The 15,529-nt window shown below is 40.6% G+C and overlaps 2 protein-coding genes across 3 annotated transcripts; both read right to left on the bottom strand.

Annotated features, from left to right (window-relative positions):
- Nucleotides 1-3,204: 3,204 nt before the first annotated feature.
- ikzf4 (IKAROS family zinc finger 4) lies at nucleotides 3,205-8,986 on the bottom strand (the record flags this gene model as incomplete). Of its 2 annotated transcripts, none has more annotated exons than XM_084068431.1 (7): nucleotides 8,617-8,986; nucleotides 8,421-8,528; nucleotides 7,330-7,596; nucleotides 6,846-7,013; nucleotides 5,754-5,903; nucleotides 4,625-4,750; nucleotides 3,205-4,019 (listed from the first exon to the last, which is right to left on the bottom strand). In XM_084068431.1, the coding sequence occupies exons 1-7, from the start codon at nucleotides 8,654-8,656 to the stop codon at nucleotides 3,205-3,207; spliced, it is 1,674 nt and encodes a 557-aa protein (XP_083924557.1). In that variant the 5' UTR covers nucleotides 8,657-8,986. The 2 variants fall into 2 exon arrangements, with proteins under 2 accessions (XP_083924557.1, XP_083924558.1); XM_084068432.1 differs by having other exon boundaries at nucleotides 7,330-7,593.
- A 3,573-nt stretch (nucleotides 8,987-12,559) lies between these two features.
- dnajc22 (DnaJ (Hsp40) homolog, subfamily C, member 22) lies at nucleotides 12,560-14,133 on the bottom strand (the record flags this gene model as incomplete). Its single annotated transcript, XM_084070083.1, has 3 exons — nucleotides 12,560-12,736; nucleotides 13,129-13,421; nucleotides 13,578-14,133. 3 exons carry the CDS (start codon nucleotides 14,131-14,133, stop codon nucleotides 12,560-12,562), a joined length of 1,026 nt encoding a protein of 341 aa, XP_083926209.1.
- Between the last annotated feature and the right edge of the window lie 1,396 nt (nucleotides 14,134-15,529).

Raw genomic sequence — 15,529 nt, 5'->3', positions numbered from 1 at the left:
TTTTAAGAGCTTACAGCATTTCATAGAGCTTACAATTATTACACATTTATCATTAATGTCTATTTTATTTTTTGCTTTAGAGAAACAGTGCCGCTTTAGAGAGTGGCACTGGCTTCCCCTCCGGGTGGACTTAACTAACCCCCTGGTCCTGGCTCATGACTATTAATGTTGGAGTATGCCGCCATCTACTGTATAAATAGCGCACTGGCACTCAAACACATTAGAAATCCATCCCAAAATATAATTATACCGTATTTGATGTGCTGCTGGCCGTGCTGGGTAGCTTAACCTATACATCATAATATATTAGTTAACGTTTTCATCTTCAAAGTAAGTAGTTACTAGGCTACAGCTGTCAAATTATTGTAGTGGAGTCAAATAATTTGCCTCTGAGATAGTGGAGAAGTAGAAACTAGAAAGTATCATACAATGGAAATACTCCAGTAAAGTAAAAGTACCTCAAAATGGTACTCAAGTACAGTGAGTAAATGTACTGTACATTGATTTCCACCACTGCTACTGAGGCCAGCATGTTTAAGAATGAATAACATCCTGTTTATTGACAGTGTTTTCATATGTAGGCCGACAAGGAATTACACTGAGAATAAGATAAATTCAGTCAGGAGCAATCTACTTTCTATTCTTCAAAGTTTAACACAATTAAATTTACAATTAGAAGGTTCAACATAAATCAGTATATTATAGACATTATCCTGTCCCATATTCTGAATGGGATCAGCAGGTTATAAGGTGTAATTAATCTTAATTATTTGTTACATATCTGCCTGACTTCCACAATACTCAAATTATACTCTAGTGACACATTGTGTTTGTACTGAAAATATAGGAATAGTGTAATCAATTATTTTCTCTTCTCCTTTCTAGGATGGTCTCACAAGCACTTCCAGATGTAATGTGGAATAGTTTTCACTGAGTGAGCACTAAATCATAATTACTCACCATATTTTGAATTGATAACAAAGTACTGGATGCATCAAAGACAAGCAAAGATAAAACAGTATGCTGTCACAACTAAAATTAACAAATACATTTTACAATAAACTTGACTTTATTGACAGTAAAAAGTCTAGAATATTGGGGAGCACGCTTTTGTAACTGCAAATAACATCTCGGAAAGCAACATGACTCTTGGAAATAATGAGGCAGTTGTACATCTTTAACTTTGAGGTAAAGTGTTTTGTCATTTCACGTTATTTCACAAAATATTGTAAAACATTTAAAAGTCCACACAAGGAAACAAAAAACCCATGCCTCATTTTCTGGTTTGAGATAACTTCACATATCATAAAGAATTCACAATTCCGATAAAAGCGGTAAATGACGAGCACACATGCTGTTTTTTCCATTCACACACATTTCCCTACTTGTCAAACCATCAAGTGCAGTTGCAGGTTACATCTTTTCAAAAGGTTTCAAGTACTGTATTTTTTTGTAAGCAATTAAATGAAAGAAAAGGTAAAAACAAAGCTGCAAACACACAATAACATAAGTTAGAATACTGAATTTGGTCTCATCCATATTCTCAACATTACCATTATCAGCCAACTCACCATACAGTAGCAATAAGGTATTTGGGTGCTATAAAGAAGCAGGAGGTAACATTTTATGGACTTGAGGAGTATGCTGAATAAGATTTGGGATATAGCTGACTAAATACAACAAGGCTGTAACAAACAACACTAAATAGATAATCACAAGTGATTCTTTTTTGTTAAATATAACTGAATACATTTCAAATTATTTTGTTCGTTACTTCCCATTACATAAATTATTTTAAAATCTCATCCACTAAGTGCAAAACCACAAAAAGTCTGTACTCTTTAAATATCAAATTGTCTGTTCGTTGTGACACGCCAAGTCACACACTGCAGCAAAGTGAGTGTAGAGACCACAGGTCCAGACTTATACAGTAAGATTCTGTAGAAGGCCTCCCCACCCCCACCCCTTTTTAAAATGTATGTGTCGCAAACTAAATATTCAATTATTGTTTGATTATTATGCAATTTATCAGTGCAGTAGAACAATCACAGGAAAGAAAATATAGTTGAAAACGGTAAAGCCATCAAGTGCTTCAGCGAAAATGCTCATATAATATATAATATATTATATAAGCAAAGAACCCAAAAAGTGCAATCTTCTCCACAGGGTTAGTAGAACCCTGTCTGATCTTGGTCAGGCCCTTTTAACTGTACACAACATGGGTCATGGTCTGATCTGCACCAGGGTTCTAAGGCTCACTATATTCCAGCAATCTATTCTACATCTGAGCCCAGGCAACTGAATTCCATCTAAGGCAAATCATTTCAAGTTATTTTAATCCACAATCTTGCAATGTTCTAAAAGATTTTCTTTTAACTGTATTCATCCCTTAGTGCAGCTGCAAATATTTTCCCTTCTGAGATGACTTCACCCAATTTAGAACCATGCTGTAAACAATGTATTCCTACAGCAGGGTTGCTGTTGTAGGAGTTAAGGCAATCCATGTCTGTGCTTCGTTAGTGACAAAAGCTCCTCTCTAACCAAGAATCACAAAGCTCTCAGTGCATGTTAAGCTTGAATCTACCGACCCAAAAATCCCATCCTCAATCACGAAACGCAAAATTGTCTTAGTGCATATTAAGCTTAGCTAACGGCTCTGATAATGCATGTGCCATACATATCTATTGATCGATTTTTAAAAGCCTCTAGCAATTTTAGATTGAGTCCATTCTTCTTTCACACAAAGCAACGGGCTAGTACACTTAGCCTATCAAAGTGCCAGTTATACCGCCCTTCACTAGCCAATAAAAGATGGCTATTGAAGATTTTTGAGCACCAGGTTTCCCCCACAGTTTGTCTGCAAAAGGAAATCCCCCAAGAAGGCACTTTTGAAGCAAAACCAAGAGTTTTGCAAGATGATTTGATTTGGGAGTGCAATCCATCATAGAATGTAATTTGCCTCCCCTAATCTTTGAATAATGCGAGTGAAAGAAAAAAAAAACTTCACTCACATCTGCTCTAGCTTGATTACTCCTCTTGACAATTAAAACTTCAAGTCCACTTACTAACACTACAGATCCAAAGCAACTGATCTGGTGCAGAACAAACCTGAGCCCACAATCTCAGAAAGCAGCAGTCGTTCCCACCCCTACCACTATTACACTTAGCTCTGCCCCAAAACCCCTCCTCAGCTTCCCCTTCTCCTTAGCCCATTTGGTGCTCTCCGCGACTGATGTGAGAGGAGAACTCGTAGCGGTCCTCGCTGCGGTAGCCACAGATGTTGCACTCAAAGGGCTGGTGGAAGCCATGACAGCCCATGTGGATGGTGAACATGACGTGGTCCAGGAAGAAGATGCGACAGTGCGGGCAGTGAAAGGAGCGCAAGGCTCGGCCCTCCCTGTCTACCACCTGCTCCGTCTGCCTGGAAGAGGGCGGTGTGCCAGGGCTCCTCTTCAGGGCAGTGGTTGGAGGAGGACACGCCCTCTCCCAGTCAGTGTCCGAGTCTTTGGCCTGGATGGGGCTGGAAGTGGGATGGCTGCGGGGAAGTGCAGGGGTTGGGTAGCGGACATGATGGTGGTTGGAGGTACTGGTTGTGCTCTGCTCTTCCGCTGTGCTTTCTGTGTCTGTGGAGTCAGGGCAGCCATTGGGTGAGGTGGTGTGGCTATGGGCCGAGGGAGGGTCATCGTGGCCTTCACCTGCTTCCCTTCCAGCCAGGCCCACAGACATGGCAGTCAGCCCACCTTCACCATGGACTCTGGGGCCCAGACGAGCCACGTGGCTGTAAACTGAGCCAATAACTGGGGGGATCTCTGGTAGAAAGGCAGGGTGGGGATGGGACTGTTTGGGTGGCTCATGATTCTCAGCTTTAACCCTGGCTTCCTGGAAGTACTTAGCGCTCAACCCCACAGCAGAGTGAGAGTCCCTAACAGGCTGAGGGCTCAGCAGGTCTCCATTCTTCTCCGAGCCAGAGGACAGTTCATAAGGTGCTTCTGGTACATCGCTGCGCATGTGCTTTTCACCTACAAAAAGGATTGATCAGTAATTGACCCAGCTCATAATGATGGTGGCCACCTTGACAAACTTAATTTGGTCTTCTTTGTCTGTCACACAATACAAAGTGCATCGTGCACCCAGCTTTTATAAACTGATATGGACATATTTATTGACACATAAACACCCTATACCTGACCCACTGCCAGGGCGGTAGTGACTGAGGATTTGCAAGGTAATTGCAAAGTTGGGAATCCCTGGCTCTACCTGTGTTAGTGTCCTTGAGAAAGACACTGAACCCCTAACTGCTCTCGATGAGCAGGGTGTTGGTGCCTTGCGTGGTTGCATTCGCCATCAGTGTGTGAATGTGCGTGTGAATGGGTGAATGTAATGCACATTGTAAAGCACTTTAGATAAAGGTACTATTTAATTTTATTTACCAAATACGTGTAGGATGGCAAATGATATAAAAACTGGAAATGCTGTAAAACCAGGCAGCCACCATTTTATAACCCTAGTAGATTTTTCAAGCTGGATAATAGTAAAAGAAACTGCATATGACTTTGTGTGACTTATGTTAAATTCAAAAATAAATGTCAAAAAGGTGCTCTGGCAAACAAACAAAAACACTCACCCAAAAACTTCTGCGGTGTTGACCTTTTACGTTTGGTGATGCTATTAACCAGTCTGTCAACAAATGGGAGTTTTTCAGCGGATGGTTGGAGCGTGGGTTTGGGCTCCAGGCTTGGAGACTCCTCTCCTGAAATATATAATGAATCATCTCTTTATTATGCATTCATTTAAAGATGTAGCAACATTTTTTGTTTTTGTATGTACAATATTACTGCAAAGTAAATCGTCAAATAACAGTCTTTTACCAGGTGCACGGTTCAAATAAAGTACATAAAGAATTACAAGATTAGATGACCAGCTCTCACTTCAAAATCACATCAAGGGGGACCTAAGTGCATCGCACAAAGTGGTCTGAGTAACTCCAAGTCTGTTTTGTATTATTATAATAATAATAATAACCATTGAAATGGCAATTATTCTTACAATGACAAATCTGTTACATTTACATTTACAAAAGCATGAATGGATGAAAAAGATGAAAAACGACCAGTTTTGGTGATGAGGATCACTCTTATATGTAGTTGTAATAAATATACATTATAACAGAAATAATACAGAGTACATTTTTATGAACAAACTGCTTGACAAACAGCCCCTTCTTACGCTGGCAAGTGTAATAAGCCTGTATAAAATTCCCTGTGACAGGCAGTATCATAAAAAAACATTTTATTTTTAACAACATACACTGGTAAATGTAGCTTAAGGAATAAGGGTGCAGTCACGCCGAACTTTGATTCTGATGAGGGCGGATTCTGCCAATGCTTTTTAATGGCAACGGAGAGGTTTGTTTCCATTTGTGAATTTCCGCCAAAAAAAACCTGCTCCGTTCCCATTGAAAAGCACTACACTATCTGTACTGAAAGGGGTCTTGGTTAAACCTAACCTTAAACCTTAACCTTAAGGGTGATCCTCATCAAGGGATTACTGGTTGTTTTACATCGTTTTCATCCATTCATGCTTTTGTAAATGGAAATGTAACAGATTTGTTAGTGAATAGAATTATTGGCGTCTTGAATCTTGTCTGGGAGTCCCTGCCACAAAATATTTTCAAATGGGGGTCCGCAGTCAAATGCACATCAATTTGGGTGTCCTTTACATTAAAATGTTTGAGAAGCACGGCTGTATGTTACCTTGTGCTGTGATTGGTGACTGCTGATCGAGACTCTGTAGGTAGGCTATGCTATGGCAGCGTTCCAGATGTTCCTCCAGCGTGCTCTGTTGCTTGTAGCTCCGACCACAGTAGGTGCACTTGAAAGGTTTGCCCAATGTCGGGGAGGTCACTGAAAGACACAGACAGAATGTGATGTGACCATAGACCATAACTTGGGGAAACGTTATACTGTCTACACTTAATCGAAGGATGCAAGGTTTAGTGTAAATAATTTGCTGAAAACATGTATTAAATGTATAGTGCAGATGTTATTTGTCTATGCACCTGGATATACAATTTCAACTGTATATCCATTGAATTGGTCGTCAGAAAATGCTCATTATAAGATGATAGCATTTTGTCTAATCATCTCTCGAAGGTGGGCTGTGGACAGTTCGGAGCGTGTTGACAGAAATGCCACTGCCCCATAGTAAGCATTATTGAAGACCTATCATATGGACATGATGTTGAAAAAAGGCTAAATTGGAGGGGGGATTTTCTTTTTTCTAAACAGCCATTTCCACAGAGTCTCGTTACAAAATGGTTTCCCCAATCGCCGGCAATTCCCGTAAATTGTTCTTTATTTCTCAGAAGTGACGACAAACGGCTAACTTGTCACCGCAACGTTCCGGCTCAAAAGCAAAACGGTTGACGTCAGTTCGAAGAAATCCAGATATTTTTTCTTCGAAAACGAACCCTTGATAACTGGGTAGACCCACCAAGATACACCTGTTGTGTATCTTGTGTGAGTGTGAGTATTCACAAATTGAAAGCATCAAAGCAGGATTTCCTGTTTTCAAAAACGTTTAAATGTCATCATACCATATTTTCATGTGTGGTAAAAGAATTGTGGTAAATAATACATATTTCCTCTAAACAGCACAGAAAAGTGGAGAGGACCGGTCCAATGACATGGCGTGTTTAAAAGAGTGCTACAGTTTAATCAGGCTCATTAAGTAATAATCATCTAAGAAGAATGTCACACAAACGTGCTTGATCAAGTTTATACATTAAGTGAACATGCACAGAAACATCTATATAGTTGTACTGTATTTGAACATGACGGATATACCTGCATGTGTGCGAAGGTGTCCAGCCAGGGCATCTCGGCGGCGACAAGCATAGTTACAGATGGGACATTTAAACGGTTTTTCTCCCGAGTGCAACTTGATGTGGCGCAACAGGTTTCCCTTCTGGGTGAAGGAAGCCCCACACTGGTTACACTGGAATGGCCTCTCACCTGACAAACACATGGATCAATGCATTAGGCCTGATTTATTCTTGGTTGTGCATCAGGTCGCACACCGTAAATAGCCGACTTACAATCTCACGACGCAGCTTGTACGTTGGTCTATTGTTAATAAGCAACACAGGTGCACAAGGATCAGCCAAAGTATACATGCAGAGAATGTATCTGTCTCACTTCCAATACCAATTTAGGCATTTAGCAGTCACTTAAAAAGTGCAAGGTTGGCGCAAGCGCCGTGAAAATGTGTCAAACAACAAGGTACTGTAAGTGGTCAAGGTCTCAGACTTAGTTCCACTTGTTCTCTCACCTGTGTGGCTACGCTTGTGCACCATTAGTACATTGGGTCCTATGCAGATCATCCCGCACACATCGCACTGCAGCTTTCCGTTGGGCAGCCGGATATGTCCTGGAGAGCCAGGTTTGATGCTGTAAATGTGTCCTCTCTCTCCTCCGGTCTCACAGTGGTCCGCACCTCCCTCCTCCTTGGTGTCCTCCCTCATGTCTCCTCTCTTCTCTGGCTGCTGAAGCTCCACTGACTCATCATGACTGTACAGCTCAACCTTGACAGAGTCTGCTGATAAAGAGTAAAAAAAAAAAGGAAAAGTCTAGAAATGTGTACTTTACAAGGTAACATACAGTAGAGCCATGCACATTACTCTCTCATCCATGTTGTTCAGTGGTGGAAGAAGTACTCAGATTTTGGACTTGAGTAAGTATCAACACCACATGTTGTAAACGTGTAAAAATAAAACACGTTTACTAAACAGCCACGTGTCGTATCCCAGTTATTATCATGAATTGTTTTAAACTGTACATTTTGATATTTTATGTTGTTTGTCCAGCTCGTTTGAGAGTGGTTTTATTTAACACATGTAAAAATACTTTGTTACAAGTAAAAGTCCGGATTTCAAAAGCTTACGTAATTCAAGGTACAAAAGTATTGGCATCAAAATACACTTACAAAGTTAAAGTAGTCATTATGCAGAATGCCCATTGCAGAATCAGATATATCATGTTATTGGACTATAATTATTGATCATTATTAATCACTATCTGCTGAGGCTATTAGAAAATAGCCGATCTACAAGCTCACAGCGCGTTGTTTCTGCTAAATCCGCTGAATATCTTTGACGTTTTTGATTCATAATTGTACTCATTATTACAAATCTAAATCTGCAATAACTAGCAACTAAAGCTTGCAAATAAATACAGTGGAGTAAAAAGTACAACATTTGCCTCTAAGATGTAGTGGTGTAGAAGCATAGAGTGTCAAGAAATGGAAATACTCATAAAAACTAGTCAATTACCTTGAAATTGTACTTGAGTACATTACTTGAGTACATGTACTTAGTTACTTTGCACCACCGTCTGTGTTGCCACAAAGAGATGATAACTGACCTCTCAGAGAACGGTGTGGAGAGGATTGCTGACTGCTTGGAGAACTCACTGCGGGTCCCTGCAACCCTCTGTAATAATCCTGCTCTGTTGCTGACTCTCCTCCACTGCCTGAAACACATACAGAACCTCTCAACATTTATAATGTCAATTAATTCATTTAGAATCAATGTAAGTTTTTCTACAGACGTAATATTACCTGGTACATATGAGCGTCCATTGCAGTCATCAGCATTCATTCTCTCACCAGATGCCTGCAGAAAAATTATAAGACAATAGACTGATCAAAATGTCATTTAATGTGACTATAATGTCACATTAGTAACACACTTTTTACACCATCTAAAAAGAGTTTATTCACATCAGCGAGGCATTTCAAACTTAGTTTGAAGCTCACCATCTATATCTATATTTAGTTGAAGTGCCCTTTAGTCAGTTGAAGTCAGTCTGTTTGAAAGGTAAGGTGGATCCCCTTAGTTTTCCACTGTCTGCTCTAACAAGAAAAAGCTACAGTGTTTCACTTGATTACACTTCTCCCTGATACTATAAGCCTCTTTCTCTGCCTTGCAACCAATTCATGAATTTTATATTCATAGTCAGTTATTGGCTGAGGGGAGGAGTTCCAGTTATGGAACATGCACACAAGAGAAGATAATTATGGCCAAGGAGACACGTGTCGTATCCCAGTTATTATCATGAATTGTTTAAAACTGTATATTTTGATATTTTATGTTTTGTAGTTTGTTGCACTGTTGTTTGTCCAGCTCGTTTGAGAGTTGATTGTTTAATGGACTGCCGTACTTTAAAAAATGTCGATAAAATGTCAATCAATCAAAGAAATGAAATACTTTTACATATAAAATAGAAGTGAAACAGTCTTCTTAGTTGGTGCTGAGGAAAGTAAAAAAGGTCAAAGGTAAAAAAGAAAAACAATATATAGCCTATAAATATAACATACATATAATAATAACAATAATAATAATAAATATTATATGTATACTATAGTGTGTGTGTGTGTGTGTGTGTGTGTGTGTGTGTGTGTGTGTGTGTGTGTGTGTGTGTGTGTGTGTGTGTGTGTGTGTGTGTGTGTGTGTGTGTGTGTGTGTGTGTGTGTGTGTGTGTGTGTGTGTAACAGTGTAATTCATATATTATAGACTATAGCTTGTATATAATAACACAAAATGTGTGCTGCCTGCTACCTGACTGTCTCCAGGGTTGGTTTACATGATAGACACATGAGACAGTGATGTGCATTATATGTACCTATACTATAAGTAATTTCTAAAGTTCTTTCCCCTTTTTTTTTACTTTGTTCTGGAGGTGGGTGCCTTTGTTGTGTTCTCTGTACAACAAAATAATACATTTGAATCAATAATTATTTTTACTGTGTAATTTGTGTTACCTCTCCAGGCTCATTATTATGTCTTAATGCACCTGTTGATGTGTAGATGTTGCCATAGCCTAAATTGGCCGATTTAAATTTGTTTTTTGAGTGATTAAGATCCCTATACCCTTGTGTGTCATATCATTTTTGAGGAATTGATGAAAGCAGACACTAACCTGGATGGGGTTTATTTATATATTATATATTTATTTATTATATATATATATATATAGGTATAGATTTTTTTGTTTTTTTGTTTGATGAAGTATTCATACTTCATATTTTTGTGGAAGCAAAAAAAACGAACATTTCAGAGTTGTATTATTACATGCTGCTGAGAGAAAGTGAGGAGGATAAAGCAAGAAGACGCGACCTCGACACAGCTGTACTAATACTGCACCTCATGCTCAAATGGATGACAGTACAATAGAGAGACACGAGGGGCGGAGACAGCGGATCACAGGGGAAATCTAGCATGGGGAGCAACAGGCGCAGCCGACATACACACACTGACACACACACTGACACACACACACACACACAACACACACACACACACACACACACACACACACACACACACACACACACACACACACACACACACACACACACACACACACACACACACACACACACACACACACACAGAGAGAGAGAGAGAGAGACAGACAGACGCACCAGTCACAACATGGCAGAGCAATTAAGGAACGCGCACAATAATACTGACCCTTGTCTGGCGCGTCTGCCCACGTCCGGGGCGCGATATTCCGTCATGTACATAATCATCATCAATATCTATCTGCCTTGATCGCCTTCTTCTGGGCTACAGTACTTGTTTGGGCTGATGATGTCGCCTCGCGTTGCTACTGTCATTTCTCCTGGCTGTCACACACTCACACACACACACCAATCAACCTAAACGTACACGATCGCGACAGCGCGCCGCGAGACGATTTTGCAAGAGTTGCCAGAATCCCGAATGCCGCACTGCACGCAGCTGTCATCTGAACATGGATACATGTCAAACTAGCAGCCCAGCCAGGGCTGATACAATGTTTCAGCCATGCAGGGCTGATACAATCTGGATACAATGCTTCAGCCAGGGGCTGATACAATGTTTCCCAGCCAGGGCTGACAGATACAATGTTTCAGCCAGGGCTGATATACAATGTTTCAGCCAGGGCTCAGGGCTGATACAATGTTTCTCATACGCCGTTGCTATGGCACCCGACCACACACGACAAATGGCATTCACCAACACCACCAACTATTCAAAAACACACGTTACTTCCACCAATGTAATGCCCGTGGATGGTCTTACCAAGCGTCGCGATAAAGTCCACTATACCCTCCTCCTCCTTACTTACCTGGCGGCCGATCAAGGTTTTCCCTTTTTTTTTTAATTGTCTGGATCGCTGTTTGTTTTCCCAGGCGACGACCGCATCTCCGGGATTATTTTTTTCTTTTTTCTTTCTTTCTTTCTTTTTTTTTTTCTTTCTTTTTTTTTACCTGGGAATCCCAAACAACTTCCGGGCCCATGCTGGGATACAGACCGAATAATTGTACGACAGAGCTCATGATCAATTGATAGCCGAATGCATCGATGCATGCGAGTTGTTGCCACGGATAGAGAGTCTACATCATCATCATGAGACAACATCATCACAATTAACTACATCATCGCTCATCTGTACATTACATTGTGTGCTTATTTAGACGAACGAGGAAGTTTCTGAATCAAAATGGATATTTAACCAGTGCTGATGATGTCAAAGGCAGTTTCTCTACTGTCAGTGCGTCGCGTTTCGTGCCCACACACTAGATTAGCAGTGCGAATGCGATGCTGCTTCAGCCTACTGTTTATCATTGATTGAATATTTGATTGATTGAATACTTCATGAACAGTTGCAAATAGTACAGTGGTGCGATATTACAATGATTGGTAAATGGATAACACACAAAAAGACCTAGGGGCCACACACACATTGTCGTCCTGTGTATTCAATTCATCGAGACATTTAAAGGCATTCAATAATATACAATAATCCAAATTCAATTTAGTATTATTAGTATTTATTGGAGTTAAATAAAAGACAGACGCAGATATTTGACGTCTGTAATGTATATGCCTAATAAACAAAGTGGGCAATCAATAAGTATATGTGCATGACAATGTCTAGGCCAGGGGTCTTCAACAGGGGGTCCGGGACCCCTAGGGGGTCCTCAGTGTTACTACAGGGGGTCCGCCAAATCTTTGTGTGATAGGATTTTATTTTTTACATTAACCCCTTGAACCCTAGCATCCCTTTTCTGAGGAAAACTTTATCCAAAAATAGCAGATCTACAAGCTCTCAAGGCGTTGTGAGCTTGTAGATCTGCTATTTTTGGCAAAGAGGTATAGGGGGAAAAAGAGCAGACCTAATTTGAAGGGAAAAAAAATATATAGAGGGGGTCCTGCTTCATCTCTCTCTCAGCTAGGGGGTCCCTGGCCTGAAAACGTTGAAGACCCCTGGTCTAGGCTAATTCAATAGGCTGCTTGATAAGGGAGACACCCATAGAGACACCCGAATAGAGGGTGTTGTGTTGAAGAATACTTTCCATGCTGTGCCACAAGATGGCAGCAACAAGTATTTTCTTTATACTGCTAGGGAAAGTAGTTTCATGTGGTCCAGGCTGTTGACAGTGTAGTGTTTTATCTTAATCTTAAGAACAGCAAATTGTAGCATTCTTAGATGACAGTGTAATTAAAAGGAAATCATTTCTTTCGATTGGGTCGGTATCGCCGCAGCAGAATGTCATAAGCCTCATTGATTTTTATGAACGTCGGCTCAGCTTCTTCCCCGGGATTGTGGTCTGGATGCCAAGTCTTGGCCAGTTCCCTGTAGCTACGGGTGATTTCCTCAAAGGTGGCCTCTTCGCCTAGTCGCAACACCTAGAACAGACACACATTCACACACACACACACACACACACACACACAATGGCCACAATTTGAAAATGTCTGAGAAGAACGTCATAATAATCCAAATCTAGTAACTAAACTAGTAACTCAAGTTTTCAAATAATCGTAGTGGAGTAAAAGTACAATATTTTCCTCAGAGATGTAGTGGAGTAGAAGTAAAAGTACTGAAAACTGGAAATACTCTAGTAAAGTAAAACTACCTCAAAATTGTACTTAAGTAGGCTTCAGTACTTGAGGAAATGTGCTTAGTTACTGTACACGACTGAACCTGACAGAGTTAAATTAACACTCAAGAGTATTTTTGCAGGGCGCTTTCAAGAAGCTCAGGAAGGAAATTAAAAGAACTGTGAGTCATAACTCACTTTCAGTGCCTCTTTCTCTCCCTCTGTGTACTCTTTGAGCAGTATCTCGAGCACTTTCCTCCATGCTTCCTCAGTGTAACCCCCGCCCGTCAGGGCACACAGTATCCGGTATGGGATCAAGAGGATGTACTCCACCACACCTCTGAGCCAGGGGAAGAACCAGAACACATCCAGCAGCGCTGACACACAGTCAGACAGGTAGTATAAAGTAGCCGTAGTGTTATGGAATATACAGTAACCCAGTGGTGCAGAGAACGCCAGCCAGGCCAGACCTAACCTGTAAAGCCGTGGGCCTATAAGAGACGGATAGACATTCACGGTGGTTACCCAATGAGAATGATTTTCAGAGGTACAGTAACACTTTGAAATGAATATGGGAAAGAAAAGCAGGCAGAGTAGTATGTTTTAATGTGCAAACACTGGGGCTGTAGAAAGTGAGACAGTCATACCGAGTGCGTCTGTGGACCCTGTGGGTCGTGGGGGTTTGAACTTGCGGTGCTGTGCAGCAGTAATACTTGCAGCAATGCTGATGGGCAGCGGAGAGAGATTGCTGCCATAGAATATAGGCGAGGTGATGAGACAAGAGGTCAGAGTCTTTTTAAGGTCTGACGACTCCTGGCCAACGCAAGACACCAGATGCACTCCCGCTCCCACGCTCAAAGGCAGAACGATCAAATAGAAGAAACTGAGAGTGTTCAGTCCTATCAGAGCCACCGTGCCAAAGTAGATCCCCACACAAACCTGCCCAGCGAACCTGACAGGGCCCACGGGAGGAGGGAGGGCCGTTGCATATCTTGTCCTTACTCCGATTGGCTCTGCCTCTCGATTGGCCTCATTGACGTATGCGGGGATACGGAGGGCGTCTCTGGCCCAACCAAACCCAAACCCTCCCAGGGTTAGCATCCACAAGAGAGCATGACTGTCTCTTCCCAAGTATAAATGATGGAGGCCTAATGGCCCACCTGCAGCCCACAGGGCATATGCTACAGTCACTCTCTTCACCATACTGGGACCTCAGTGATTCAATCCCTGCACCACAGGGCGCTTATATGCATCCTTGATGAGATCCTGCAGGATCACAGAGAAATAATGATTAAAGGGGGAGTTCCGCTTCAACTCCTGGTCTATAGGTATATCTAAATCCTTGACAGATGTTTTATGCTTTAATAACAAAATAATCTTGATATACAGTGGAAGAGTTAATGGTTAATGCTTGATCCGTGATGAGCAGTATACATACACACTTAGCCTGGAAACCAGATGAATCTGCCAGAGCGGAAATCATTTTGCTCTTGTGTTTTAGTCTGGTCATGCCAGGTTAGATATTAAGGGCCAAGACAGTACCATTCCTTGTCTACCATTCCTTGTCTAACACACTTCAAAAAGATAACCACTGGAAATAATCTTCTTAAGAATGTTGTTACATGTGTGTGTTAACCTTTGAACACAGATAAACCCCACCACAGTAAAGATCAGCATCAATAACATTACATAAAAGACCACCCACTATCTAAATCAGCAAGGACATACTAGCATACCGTCACATTCTGAGTGTGACATGAATGTGATAGTATGCTCTGCTAAATCATTACAATATGTACACCACCATAAGCACCAAATCAGCCCCTGCATTCATTAATTCCCACCATATCAACTTTCTTTATGAACTTAATGAACATTTGTTGTTGTTTTTTGTAATATGGACTATGCAATAAATTAAATGTATTTTTAGTTTCTTACCTCAGACAATCTTTCAGTGACTTCCGTAGATCAAACTAGAACATGTTGTTGCAACATTAATATGGACTTTGGATTGTGACAAATGAAACTGACTCGCCGCCCTGGATAGAAAATCAATGAACCCTTCACCGTCTATAATATAAAAAGTAAAAATGTAAAGTGTTTAAATTAGTATGAAGATGATATTTGGGATATGATTAAATTTAACGACAAATAGTCTTAAACATTGGGGAACAGCATCAGAGGGAGTAGTTTTTTAATTTTTGTTTGTTTGTTTAATCCTTTTAAGAAATGGTGCATTTAATCCGTAGCTACCGCTCTATATCTCTTGTAATCAGTAGTGAAAAGTAACTAAATACATTTACTTATGTACTGTTCATAAGTAACATTTTTAGGTGAGGTAGCTACTTTTACTTTGAGTGTTTCCATTTTTTAAAATATACTTTATAATTCTATTCCACTACATCTCAGAGGCAAATATTGTACTTTTTACCCCACACAAATTATTTGACTTGATGAATTGAATACACAGGACCACAATGGAAACAAGCCCTCAGGGCTTTTTGTGTATATCCTTTTAGCATTGTTGTATAACTGTACCTCAGTACTTTTTGCAAACTGTTAATAAAGTATTCAGTCAATCAATGACGGCTTTACTTTG

The sequence above is a fragment of the Gymnoscopelus microlampas genome (assembly GCF_963454915.1).
Source record: "Gymnoscopelus microlampas genome assembly, chromosome: 10".
Classification (NCBI taxonomy): Eukaryota; Metazoa; Chordata; class Actinopteri; order Myctophiformes; family Myctophidae; genus Gymnoscopelus; species Gymnoscopelus microlampas.
Note: the sequence above shows the minus strand (reverse complement) of the source record. Positions and strands in the feature narration are given on the sequence as shown.